The sequence below is a fragment of the Clytia hemisphaerica genome, unplaced genomic scaffold (genome assembly GCF_902728285.1).
Source record: "Clytia hemisphaerica strain Z4C2 unplaced genomic scaffold, Clytia hemisphaerica genome assembly, whole genome shotgun sequence".
NCBI lineage: Eukaryota > Metazoa > Cnidaria > Hydrozoa > Leptothecata > Clytiidae > Clytia > Clytia hemisphaerica.
Window position 1 is genome coordinate 28,924 of NW_027104211.1, and position 14,363 is coordinate 43,286.

At 37.6% G+C, this 14,363-nt stretch overlaps 3 protein-coding genes across 3 annotated transcripts; all 3 read right to left on the reverse strand.

Annotated features, from left to right (window-relative positions):
• Positions 1–279: 279 nt before the first annotated feature.
• LOC136815613 (uncharacterized) lies at positions 280–915 on the reverse strand. Its single transcript, XM_067072066.1, has one exon. The coding sequence runs from the start codon at positions 913–915 to the stop codon at positions 280–282; it is 636 nt and encodes a 211-aa protein (XP_066928167.1).
• A 2,158-nt stretch (positions 916–3,073) lies between these two features.
• On the reverse strand, positions 3,074–4,219 carry LOC136815614 (uncharacterized). The gene has a single exon (XM_067072068.1). The coding sequence runs from the start codon at positions 4,217–4,219 to the stop codon at positions 3,074–3,076; it is 1,146 nt and encodes a 381-aa protein (XP_066928169.1).
• A 6,502-nt stretch (positions 4,220–10,721) lies between these two features.
• Positions 10,722–13,831, reverse strand: LOC136815615 (uncharacterized). The gene is made up of 2 exons (XM_067072069.1): positions 12,873–13,831; positions 10,722–10,786 (listed from the first exon to the last, which is right to left on the reverse strand). The coding sequence occupies exons 1-2, from the start codon at positions 13,780–13,782 to the stop codon at positions 10,722–10,724; spliced, it is 975 nt and encodes a 324-aa protein (XP_066928170.1). The 5' UTR covers positions 13,783–13,831.
• Positions 13,832–14,363: the final 532 nt, after the last annotated feature.

The following is a 14,363-nucleotide window of genomic DNA, read 5'->3' on the forward strand; positions in this document are numbered from 1 at the left end:
ATTATTTTCAGTGGGGACGAAAATTGGGGTATAATTTTCCACCGGAACGATATTTTGTTGAATTCATAGTCGATGGAGGTGGATTTAGACAGAAACTTGAGACATTAGCATCTATGCTAGAAATTGTGCTTTTTTATAATAACTAGAATGTTCCGCGCAGCTAATCTGCCATTATGGAATAAAATACGGAACCAAAGCAAAATAGATAAAATAAACAAAGTAGATACTGAGTATCCTTGTAAATATTAACATCCCCCCTTGAGGGCAACTTTCTCCTTTTTACTTTTGTCCAAAGAGAAATTGTTCGAATTTGAGTAGATACTGTTTCTTTGGTGGTTTCGTAAAGATATCAGCAACATTGTCCCCGGACGGGACATAATCTAACAAAATACTTCCTTCATCATAACATTCCCTAATGAAGTGGTAGCGGATATCTATATGCTTCGCTTTCGTATGCTTCACAGGATTCTTTACGAGTGCTAAGGCACCCTGATTGTCATTTTTGACAATAATTGGTTGCGTTTTCGATTGGAGTAATTCGTTGATCAAACGATTGAGATAAATTGTCTCTTGACAAGTAATTGATATAGCCATGTACTCAGCTTCACACGTTGATAAAGCGACAGACGACTGCTTCTTAGACTTCCAACTGACAGCAGGACCTTCTGGGTTGAGACTAATAGAGTATCCGGTAACGCTTCGGCGGTCTTCCACAGATGTAGCCCAATCGGCGTCGCTGAATGCATGAACACGAAGAGGGGTTGATGACTTTCGGAAGGTCAACTTGCGATCAACAGTCTTCTTGACGTACTGGAAGACATGTTTTATCATTGCGCAATCTCCAGGATCAGGACAGGAAAGATGTTGAGATAGTTTGGTTACGACAAACGATAGATCAGGTCGGGTACAAGTCATCGCATATATCAGGCTTCCAACCATTTGACGATATTGGTGGTTGTCGTATATTTGGTGTGTGGCTTCAGCGTACGAATTGATGTTCTGCTCACACGGTGTCGTTCTTGGTCTACAGTCATTGAAACCAAAAGTTTTTAGAATGTTCTCCAAGTAGTGACTTTGTGACATGGTGATAGTTTCATCTCGGTGTTCAAATGTTATGCCGAGGAACGTGGATAATTGTCCAAGATCTTTCATCTCGAACTTAGTAGATAAGCTTTTCTTTGATTGACTTCAGGAGTTGCATTGAATTTGCTGCTATAATAATATCATCGACCCAAACTAGTAGAATGACTGTGTCTCTCTCGTTACGTTTTGAGAAGAGACATGGATCGGATGCAGACTGTTTGAAGTTAAGTTCATTGACAACATAGTCATGTAAGAGTTTGTGCCAGTTGCGGCCGCTTTGCTTAAGGCCATATAACGATTTCTGCAACTTCCAAACTTTATTTTCGATGGCATAACCGATTGGTTGAGATACGTAGATGTCTTCATCGATAGGTGCGTGTAGAAAAGCTGTTTTGACATCCATTTGATGAACGATTAAATCTTCTTGAACAGCAAGTTGGATCAGTGATCGGATTGTCTCCATACGAGCGGTAGGTGAAAAGGTTTCAGTGTAGTCGATTCCTTCGATCTGGCTATAACCTTTGGCAACATACCTTGCTTTAAATGTTGGTTGATCTGGGTCACCTTTGACTTTGTATACCCATTTCCCATCGACAACGGCACGGTTGGTTGGCGGATCAGTTAGTGTGTGTAGGTATCATTACGTTTCAGTGACTGTATTTCGTTCTCCATGGCCATTTGCCAGTTTGATGCTTCAGTGCAATTCACAGCTTCATGGTATGTGACTGGAGTTTTGACATGATAGCAAAAATCAATGTGGACGTGATTGACAGAATCTTTGTCTTCGACTTTGGGTTCTTGCCGGTTCCTCAAAGGATACGACTTTGGTTGTGATGGTTCAGCTCTGACTGGTTCTGCTTTGATTTCGTGGTCTTTGGCGTCGACCTTAACTTCAGCTGGGTTAGCTGGTTCAATATGGAAATCTGGCTCAGATGCATCATCACTGTGCTCGAAACGATCAGTAAATTTAACAAGTCTATGTTTCATGACTGTTCTGTTTTCAGGGTAGTAGACGAGAAAGGATGGGCTGTTTCGATCGTAGCCCACAAAATAACCTTTCTTGCAACGTGGATCTAGCTTCTTCACGTAGTTGTGGTTGTATGAGTAACACACGGTACCAAAGATGTGGAGCTGGGCAATGTTAGGTTTTCGTCCTGTGATAAGGCTGTAAGGAGTGGTCTTGATGCGTTGAACATAGCATCGGTTTCTGATGTGTGTTGCGGTCATCAATGCGTAGGTCCATAGATATTTTGGTAAACCTGAATCAATGATGAGTGCCCGGGCCATCTCGAACAGGGTACGCCAATTTCGTTCAGAGGTACCATTTTGGTGCGGAGAGTATGGTGATGTAAGCTCATGTTTTATATTACGATTTCTGAGCAGTGTTTTAAATTCTTCAGAGATGTACTCCCCTCCATTATCACTTCGAATTCTTTCGGTATCTCCATTGGGAATAATCTCAGTATGAAAGTTCAATGTTTTAATCTTACCATATGGGCTGGTGTCTGCAAAGAACTTTTCGGTGGCTTTCACAGCATCTGACTTCTCCTTGAGAAAGTAGGTAAATGAGCAGCTTGAGTAATCGTCAACAAAGATCATGGCATATCGATATCCCTCTTTGGCAACTGGGTCCACAGGTCCAGCAAGATCAGTGTGAATAAGCTCAAAGGGTTTGGTTGCTCTGATGTCTGGATCAACATTTCGAGTGTTTGTTTGTTTGGATAAAACACAGGTTTCACAGTCGAATGGCTTTGACTCTGTAATAGTCATCCCCTGGACGACATTTTCTAGACTTTTCACATCAGATAAATTACAATGTCCCAAAATTTTGTGCCAAGTTTCAAGACTTTCTTTACGACTGGTATTTTCTGACGATTTGCATAGGTAGTAGAGACGAGCATGTTGTACAAAGGGAAAAGACGTTCCATTGTAAATAAGGTTTGATTTTTCGCCATCAAAAATTACTTTGGCTCCTTTTTCGAGTGCTCGTCTAACTGAAAAAAAATATGGATTGCGGAAATGAAGGTACATACAGGGTATTTTCCAATGTTGCTTTAACAATCTTATTGTCAGATGTACGCAAAGAAATTAACACTGTCCCTCTTTTCTTTGCTAAATTATTGACAAGAGATCCATCTGCAAGCTCGATGTAATGGTTTTCCGGTTTGAAATCGTCATCGGTGGATATAAAATTTGCATCGGTATTGACCATGTGAGATGTGGCACCACAATCCACTAAAAAGGTATCAATATCAGACATAAGTTTTAAGTTATTGTCGTTGTCATCACATTTAAAAGCAAAACTGTGGTCTGCTTCGTCAAGATTTCCTGCTTTCTTTGATGAATGCTTTTTGATTTTTCGACAATTTGATTCAAAATGCGTCGAAGACTTGCAATGAGAGCAGTATTTTCGATTCTGCTTTGGTTTGGTGCAATCTGGTGCTTTGTGTCCTGGGATTCCACAGTTGTAGCAAGTAACTTTAGAACGATGATGCTGGTCGTTGGTTTTCATGACAGAGTTTTTATCAGGTTGTACTTGTCCAGCAGAACGTTGAGATCTGGCATTTTCAGTGTCTTCAAAATTTTTCAAAGTTTGTTTAAATTTTTGAAAATCTTGGATGATTTCTTCAGATTGGGTTGTAACTGCTATGAATGATTGGTATTCGTCTGGTAGCCCCTTAACAACCATGGCAACAAGGAGGCCATCGCTAACCGTCTCCTTTGACATACGAAGTGCATTTGCTGCAGATTCTGCTCGTAGAACGTAGTCAGTAATGGTTTCATTAGGTTTTTTCTTCAGCGAAGTGAGCTGGGTATAAAGTGTGATAATTCGGGGCTTACCACTGCCTGCGTAATGTTCTCGAAGTATTTGGAATGCTTTACGTCCATCATCTCTTGCATCTCTCATTATCAAGGAGATAGAACGTTCATCAAGTACTTGAATAAGCTCAGCAAAAGCAAGTTCCTTGTTGTCGGCGGAAACATCATCTTCACCAACAAAAATGTTTTTGAGTTTTCTAATCTTCATGTATCCAAGGAATTTTACTTCCCATAGTTCAAATTTTCGTTCGTCTCCGTCAAACGTAATGTTTTTCCAGTGTGTGTTGGCACTGGGCCCATAACCTGTTGAATTCATAGTCGATGGAGGTGGATTTAGACAGAAACTTGAGACATTAGCATCTATGCTAGAAATTGTGCTTTTATAAGAACTAGAATGTTCCGCGCAGCTAATCTGCCATTATGGAATAAAATACGGAACCAAAGCAAAATAGATAAAATAAACAAAGTAGATACTGAGTATCCTTGTAAATATTAACAGAAATTAGGTGAAAAAGAGGCTGATTCGCGAAATTCATTCCACGCGAAAATTTTAGATTTTTTGAATCGTGAAAAATTAACCCACTTAAGGTAGCATTAAATATCATAATAATGAGGCAACCAATATACATGCCAATACCTGTTTGATTTTAGGTGCACTTTGGCACACAAATAGTACGGGATAAGAGGCCCTTGAGGGTATTATTTAATCTCTCTAAAATTTTGAAGAAGTAGGGGATAATCTAATTAAAAGTTTAAAGAAAGGAAAAATAACTCGAAATCTTAAAAGAAGGAAAAAAAACTAGTTAAAAATCTTGAAATAACTCGAAAAATTAATGGAAGAAAAAAAACCGAGTTAAAATTCTTGAAATAACTCGACAATTTAATGGAAGGAAAAAAAACCGAGTTAAAATTCATGAAATAACTCGAAAATCTAATGGAAGGAAAAAAAAGCGAGTTATAAATTTGAGTGTAACTCGGAAAAATAACTCGGGAAAAATAACTCGGGTTTTCCAGGTTTCCTTAAATAAGATAGTAAAACGTTCGAAAATGTCATAAAAAGAGAGAAAGACTGAATGCAATACGCAATGGCATACTGGAGAAGTGGGACGTGGGACGGTGGGACGCTCAGGTGGGACGCTCGAGTGGGACGCTCAGGTGGGACGCTCAGGTGGGACGGTAGTGGGACGCTAAGGTGGGACGGTAGTGGGACGCTAAAGTGGGACGGTAGTGGGACGCTAAGGTGGGACGGTAGTGGGACGCTCAGGTGGGACTGTAGTGGGACGCTAAGGTGGGACGGTAGTGGGACGCTCTCTCGTAAGGCTTTTGTATTTTTGCTTCTCTGATAATTATGTACGAGTAAAAAAGAACTCAATATGAGTAAATGAATACTTTCAGTATTAGTTGTTATTCTGATCGGAATACTCTCAAATGATTACGCCAGTATCGACAAAATAACAATGAAAATCCTGCCTATTGTTTGTATGCGCGAATGAAAATGTTTTACGCAATTACATTACGTCATTTTTTATTACTTTTTATGGTAATATAAAAACATTTGCTCTCGCCGAAGAAACATGACTAACTAGCTCAGTCGGTAGAGCATCAGATTCAAGGTTAGGTGGTCCAGGGTTCGATTCCCCCACACGTATTTTTTTTCTTTTCTAAACTAATCTATCCACAGGGATCAAAAATATTTCAGACCTAATCAAAAATATTGATTTTTCAAGCACGGAGGACGAGAAATTTATCTTTTTAAATAGCAGATCTTGTTGTTGTCCTTTAATCTTTTGATACTTTTGATACAATTTTCATCCAAAATCTGTCTTTGAATCATACAAAGTTCCAATACACTTTCCTCGAGATATACATGGGGGGGGGGGTATTGGCAAAAAGGGGTACGGATGCTCCGGGGGGGGGGGTACTAGGTTTTTGCGAGGTGACAGGTATGTCCGAGGCAAAAATCGAAAATCGCCCCTTTGAGAGACAAAATTTTGATGATTTTGGGACCCTTTGAGAGATTTTTTCCCTAAATTTAGTTTAAAAGTCTGTACTAGACGGACACGGTCCTCCGCCTACTTTGAAGTGTTAAAAATTGGTTGGCTAGTCAGACAGGCTAATAACGTTTTTTCTGAAACAAATATTCTTTTGACACTTTTTGCCGGACAAAATCGGTTCGGAAAAACTGGAGCAACCTTCGATTGCCTTATCGGACTTTTTAGCTGTTATACTAGATGATGTCGGATGCATGACTTTTGAAGACTCCTCCCCCCAGTTTGTGAAATCATCATTCTGAGCAGTTTTCCAAGAGAAAAATAAATAAAATCTGTATTTCCAATTAAATAAGACAGGCTATGAATTTTCGCATAGGAAATTGATTTTCTGTGGTTTTCTCAAGGGAATAATAATCTTCTTTTTTCAAAAAGAAAAATTCAACTAATGATTGCTCAAGGAATTTCAGTTATTTTGTATTTTTTGCAAGGGAAATACCTTTTCTTTCAAAAGAAAATCAATAAAGTGCTGTGATTTTCCTTGGAGAATACGTGAGAAAATTGATTTTCCTGGGAAAGAACGGAGCAAAGGATTTTCCTTGGAAAATACGCAACAACTAATTTTCCTCAGAAAAATACGGACCAGTGATTTTCCTTGGAAATACGGTCTAGTGATCTTCCTTGGAAAAATACGCAATAAACTAAATTTCCTTGGAAAATACGCAATAACTAAAAATTTCCTTGGAAAATACGCAATAACTAAATTTTCTTGGAAAATACGCGATAACTAATTTTCCTTGGAAAATAAGGGACAACTAGTTTTCCTTGAATTAATTATTTTAATCTTCTTATCTTCTAATCTTTCTTATCCTTTCGGGCTGACATTCCAGCACAGCTGGTTTATTTCCTTTAATCCTAGGAAGCGTTTCACTTTATAAAAATAATTTTACATAAAAATATAGCATGCTTTTGTTTCGAAACTGCTGATGCAAGATTTAATTACAAAAAAATATAACATGATAGTTTTCGAGTGTTATATATATTTAGTGCAATCGGCTCTTGCATGTTGGAAATAATCTAAAATCATTTCTTTAAGAAGTCAATACCTTGACAGGGTAAAATTATAAGTCATGGCAAAATAAAGGTCTCATGATAATCATTGTTGATTTCTCTTGCACATCAGCTGCGTGGCCGAGTGGATAAGTCGATGAAACGGCAACTTAAGGGTAATGATTATAGAGAGTTTGAATCCTATACGGGTGCGACGAAAATTGTGTTATTTTGTCTGTTTTGTCAACATTGATCAAACTTTTTCTGGTTTTATGAGCTCTTATTGATATTTTTGAAAATTTCCGTTAAAATTTTAAGAAACAAAAATTGGGGGGGGGCAGTCAGGCAAATTGACCGACGCCGCGACGGGTATCTGCAGCGGTTTAGGCTATCTGATATTCCGATGGCGTATTGGCGGCCGCCCACGCTAAAGCATACTGTCAATTGGTAACCCCCCCCCGGAGTGTCACCTCAGCTCAATGCAGTTTGATTCAAGTACAGTATTTCAAAATGGATAAGGTTGATTAGCGGGTGGAGAGTCAAGAGTCAAGAGTTATGACTTTCCCTTGTCTTGAAAATCTAATGTTCCAAAACTTTCAACTAAAAAAATGCTAAAAAATCGGCTTTCGTCTTTTTTTATTATATCTTATAAACACTTTTTTCAGAACCACGAAGAAAAGAAAAGCAAAACTGACTGAATATGCTGCCAAAAAAGTGATTGACAGGTCTAGAAAATAATTGACAGGCCCGGGTTAGATATTTCCGTGAGCAATCTCGTTTATATTATCAAAAGTAATATACTTGTGGAAAGCCCAATTATTCTACTTTTTCGAATGCTGTGTCATGGAATTTTTTTAACAATTAAATAGAACGGGGTTTCCTCTGATGTAAACAAACCTCGAGTCCTATCCTGAAAATTGACATTGAGCGTAGAAAAAAAAGACAAATGAAAGTATTTTCCTTTTTAATTCATATTTCCAATAATTAAAGACTAACTTGAAAACACCAAGAGTGAAATGTAGCTAAATGATTAGAACGCCTTGCGACTTAGAATTTTTTTTCAAAACTGAAAATTTGACCCTGGCTCGAACTACCAAAGTCTCTTGTCAATGATTCTGAGTCCGGCACGCTAGCAATGTACTATCGAACCAATACGATACTACGCAATTCAAAAATCCTTATAAAAAACACTACTGCATATACGGGTGAACTGACCTTGGACCTCATGGGCTAGGTCTTTGTAGCTTCGATCAAATTGATTATGTTATTATTTTATAATCCATTCACTATGAAAAAAGTCAAAAACATTTCGATCGATCTGTGTATTGTTTATAAGTACTTGACCTGTCCCTCTTCACTGTATTATAAAAAGAAAAAGACAAAATACATATAAAAGAGCGTCCCTACCCGTCCCACTTGAGCGTCCCACTACCGTCCCACCTCCCACCTTAGCGTCCCCACTACCGTCCCAACTTAGCGTCCCACTACCGTCCCACCTTGCGTCCCCACTACCGTCCCACCTTAGCGTCCCACTACCGTCCCACCTTAGCGTCCCACTACCGTCCCACCTTAGCGTCCCACTACCGTCCCACCTTAGCGTCCCACTACCGTCCCACCTTAGCGTCCCACTACCGTCCCACCAGCGTTAGCGTCCCACCTTACCGTCCCACTTTAGCGTCCCACTACCGTCCCACCTTAGCGTCCCATACCGTCCCACCCTTAGCGTCCCACTACCGTCCCACTTTAGCGTCCCACTACCGTCCCACCTTAGCGTCCCACTACCGTCCCACTTGAGCGTCCCACCTGAGCGTCCCACTCGAGCGTCCCACCTGAGCGTCCAACCGTCCCACGTCCCACTTCTCCAGTATGCCATACGCAATAGGGAAAATTAAAATGCTTTCCTGCTAATTGGTGAACGATAAACCATATATTCAACGTGAAAAATCGGATATTATTCAGTCGAGCTTGATGATATTAATATCCTACAGTGTCTTTTGCATAAGGCCGTGATACACCTGTCAATATTAAATCAATATTTATTGAGCTAATATTGCTGAGTGTAAGGTAAAAAATTGAATTTAAATGATGTTCAAATTCATGAAAGTGCTCTATTGTTCCATTATTGAGCGAGAGTTGATTTAAATTGAAATTTTTCAATTAAATTCCCCTTCCAGTCAATATTAAACAATAGAAAAAAGGGAAAAACTATTGATTTTGCTTATGTAAACAAACATTTTCATTCAGAGAGAAAAAATTTCTCTTCTTGAAAAAAGGGCAAGTGTTTCTATTGTTTGTAATATTACCTATAATTTTGAGCAAGTGTAAGGGCCCAAATCAATATTCTATGATTATGATTGAATATAATTTAGATTATTGATAGGTGTAAGGAAGCGATCAATTTTAGATTTATATCCATATAAAGTAAGAGTCTAGGTAATGTTCTAGTTGGTGAGTTGGGGAGTTGGGGAGTTGCTAGTTTCGACTTGGGATGTTGGTGAAACTTTACGGCGACCGAAAATTTCTAATTTAAACTAATGTAGCCAAAAAGTACAAATTTCAAATTAGCCAGTACGAAACATATTATTGACTTTAAGATCATGAAAATGGTAAGGTGCTGGCTAGCAAAGCCAAAATACTTAAATATTAGTACTGTTATGTCATTGTCATAATGCTGACAACATGACAACATGACACGTTCTTGTAAAAATATTGACAAAATCTTTAAATAAAATGATTGTCAAACAAATTCCCCAAAAATATTGATCATACTGCAAGTGATGCTTATTGTATAAAAGGATATAAGTTGACAGTCATCTTAGCCTCAAAAAATTCGTAGAGATAGCTTATAGAGCCAGAAAAATAATGACACTTTCTTTTGTCATTTTATCATTGAAATTGACACTTTTTAATAAAAATTTTGATCACATTATAAAATACAAAGGTTCTAAAGTCACTTTAATCAAGAATTATATTTATACACAATGTGATGCAGGAAATATATTACTCTCATAATTACATTTACTTTCAAAATCGTACTTTTGATGTATGTTATTCTTTTTCGGTAGCCGGTAATTTTTTAACTCCCCAACTCGAAACTAGCAACTCCCTAACTCGCGACAAGAATAATTTCCAAACTCATAAAGTAACAGTTTTTGAATATTGATTTAATATCGACAAGTGTATCACGATAATCCTAATTATGAGAAAATATAAAAGAGAAGTGAATTCGAATGCATGTTTTTCTTTTTATAAGCAAGTGTATGCCCCTTGATCAGGCTGGTGTATGCTTAAATTCTCAAAGCATCCAGGCAGAGGTTATGCTTATTATATGCTTATGAATCATGCTTATGATTCACCTCATTCGCCAAGTTTTTAGTGAAAATTCAGAAATTTTGTAAAAATTTGTTCAGATTTTGGGAGCAGTGGAGTGTAGGAAACCATAGAAAGTCTTTTTTCTTACTTCATCTCTACCAAACCTTTTTAAACAGATGAAAATGTCAACTGGAAAAATATTTCAAGCTGACATATATGCTTATGTTATGTTTAGGAACAATGAAATCGACATGTTTAGTTGAGAAAGTAAAACGTTCAAATATGACATCGAAGTTTTTTGAAAATGGAAAAGAACTAAAGAAATGAAAGAGGGAACAGATTATCCTAAAGAGTGAACGATAAAACATATATTCAACGGAACGCGATGACGAGATATCTCGGCATCAGTATTTTTGGCACGGAACGCGATGACGAGGGTCATTAAAGGGTTAAACATCTCTTGCAAATTTACCTTTCTTTCTTCAAATTGGCATCGTTGTAATTGATAACTGTTCCATTATGTTGAACACAATCTAAACGTAAAAAGGTTTAATTATTATCTCTGCATTATTCTAAACTATTTTTCTCGTTCAGAGTTTTCTATATTTTAAAATATGACGAGAAATCTAAACTCAAAAATATATATCCCATTTTGTACTTGGTAACGTGTGATAACTATTACAGGAAATCACGGAAGAGTAGTGGGGAGGGAGTGGGGGACCAGATAGTCATAAAAAAGCACTTTACAAGTATGGAGTGACTAGAACTAAAAATATTAGAAAGATTGTTTTCTACACTTTACATTCATCAGTTTTGATCAAAATTATTAACCCTTTAAGTAGCAATGACGAGTATACTAGACATGGGCTATATAGGAGGGCGAAGCGAGATTTTAAGCCAAAAAGTCAAAAAAATCCAAAAATCCACTTTTTTAAGATTTTGACCGTTTTTCTTACCATTTTTGGTCAACGAGTGATCCAAGAACCTCCAAATTTGACCCTACTTTACGTGATTCTGTCCTCTAGCGAATTAATTTGAAGTTTTACTACTGGGAACCATTCTATCATTCAGGCAGGTCCACGCATCTTCTAACTCCTTCTAGATCCGGAGGTAAAAGCCTTTAAAGTTTAAACTAGCGATTTTCTTTAAAAGAAATTAGGAAAAAATGACCGTGCTACTTAAAGGGTTAAAATAAGACATTTAAAAAATGTTCCTTAAAAAAACGCTTTACTCAAGTCGCTTAACTCAGATTTTCTTTTTCTTAAATGATTAAATTTTATCACTGTTAATGTTATTTAGGCTTATAAATAGTGATTCTTATAGAGAAAGATTTGCTTTTTGAGCTGAATAAATTCTTTTACGAAATATGCTCGAGCCAACTTTTACCTATGATGGTACCCCATTTATTTTCACGCAAAAAATGAGAAAAATTTGATGATCCAGTTTTTCATCAATTCCAAAAAACCCTATTTTTAACCGTTTTTTGGCTGAAATTTACCCTAAATTTTTTTTTTCGATAATCAGGCTCGGTCACATTTGAGAGTTTATAGTTGAGCAAAAAATCAGAAAAATTGAACGATCTCAAGAAAAGCTGGTAACTAACGAACTAACAAACTAACGAACAACATTGTGGTGCAAGTCTGTGATCGAAACCTTCACACTACCAACGTGGCTGGAACCCCCCCCCTGGCCTGAGGGGGGGGGCGCTAAAAGGTCGAGCAGCGATTGGTACCTGATTTTAGCCTGTGGCTAGGGGGGACTAACCATGTTAGGGGTCACCTAAATTTTTCAGAAGGACCTGGGGGCTAGATTCTATGTTTGGTGATTGAATTATAAGCAGCCTACCAGACCATACCATTATATTTTAATCTAAGCAATGCTAAAAAACTGACAATTTGGTATCTAATATATTATCTGCAGTGCCGTAGCATGGGGGGCAAGGGGGCTATAACCCCAATAATTTTTAAATTTGTCATAATTGTCTTATAAGTCTGCTTTGAGTGCATTTTCAAGCAATCTAGAGCTCAAATTTTCAAAATTTTTCCCCTCGGGCCAAACCGGTTGGCCCTCGCGGTGTCACTAAACGTCAGCTCCCCCCCTAATATGAAAATGCTTCCTACGGCACTCATCTGTGAAAATTCTTTAATCGTGTTGTATTTACTTAGATAAAAATCTGTCTGGCAAGGGATCTGCACTCTGACTTACAAAACCTTGATAATCTGGCATGAACCTTCAGTACTTAGCTTATCTCTAATTTCTTAGGGCATTTATTCTATTTAGCAATAACCTAAACTAACCATTTGTTTGATGGTTTGAGAAGGATTTTCGAAAAAAATTTACTCGTCATTGGCTTAGGGGTCACCAAAAATATTTGGCAACCAAGGGTTACCTAAATCTTAGGGGTCACCTGAATTCTTAGGGGGCACCTAAAACCTGCTGCCAAGCCATGGACCAATCGGCAGAATGTTAGTGAGACACAGTGATAGCCTTATCCAGACGGATAAATTTATAGGACCTCCACCTCCAGGTAGGTCCAAAAAGGAGACTTCACACTTTAATGGATTGGCTGGAATTGCTTTATTAAAACAAAGAGTATTAAAATTGTCGTGCTTTACTGACCTTTGTTCAGATGAGTTCTTAGCTCGTCCCAGTTGACAGTCAGCGTATCCAGGCTGTTCTTGAAATCGTTCAAACTTGATTTGAACTTCTTCTCAATATTTTCATCAATACCTTCAGCTCCAAGAACAACGTTTTGGAAATGCTTCACTTTATTTGCCACAGCAGGTAGAAGAAAATCAGTGTCTTTAAAAACACCAATGTACAATTCCATTTCAAAACATTTAAATTGGTGATCTGTTATAAAAGCTTTGTATTTTAGAAAATCAAGAGGTTCCAATGATGCAGTTACAACTTCACCCATTAAAGCATCCCATGCCAAGTTAGGGAAATCTTGGAGATGTTGTACTCCATTTTGCAGATCATTTAAAAATGTATGATCATTCAAATGAGCGAAACAGTTCCTGAATCCTTGGACTAAACCAATAAATCGTTTGAAAGCGATAAAATTACAATTCTGTGCATTATTACAATTTATATCTTGGCATGGTTCCAGTTTACAAGCCCTGTTGTTACATTGGATGTTTCCACATGTACATTTCTTATGCTGTTGAGAGCATTGATTGCAACATCGTGATCTTTGACGAATCTCTGATATCATAAAATCCAAATTGATTAGTTTCGCCAGAATTGTTATATCCAAAGTTTCAATTGGAATTCTTGCTTTTAATTGTTGATTCGTTCCAGGATCATCGTAAAAATACACAGTGAAATAATCATGTTTGTGTATCTCCTTCCGCCTTTTAAACTTCCCAAGATTCTTTCTCAGAATTTCTGCTAAAGCAACTCCAAAATCGTTGGTGAGTGGATTTTTATGTTGATGGTTCTGGATACAAAATTGTAATATCAACAAAAGTATTTGGTGAAGTATATCCAGAACATATCGAGCTCTGATATCCAGTGCATGCAACATATTCCCATAATTTTTTTTATATTAATTTCTTGCTTTACTTTTTATTTGCTGAAACGAAAACAAATTCAAATGAAATCGTTAGTACAAGAGGAAGGTTTAGTAAAATAATAAAAGGTGATGCACCCATCCCGGGGGAGCATTGATCTAGACGACCAGGACAAACTGTTGGAGTCTGAAGAGCGGACCCTGTCAGATATGAATGTTTGGTAAATTTGGGACCCTGTCAGATCTCTTCAGAGCCTAAAATATGGACCCTGACCAGCGGCAGGTCCCAGTAGCCAAATTTGCCTTAGTGCAGCCCCGGGGCGCCGATCTCTTAAAGGGGTTATAGTTATACATAAGCGTTCCCCTATTATATAATTGTGTTCAACTTCTTGCTGAAGATACAAAATTGTTTTTCTTCTGACCAATCTTTCTCCACATCCGTGTAGAATCTACCAAGCTGCTGTTCTTTTATGTACATCTCGACGGAAATTTTTAAAACAGTTTTAAAACTTAATTAAAAGTAATAGTTATCGCACGGTACCAACTACAATTTGAGATATATTTTTCGAGTTCTGATTTTTTGGCAAGAACAGGTG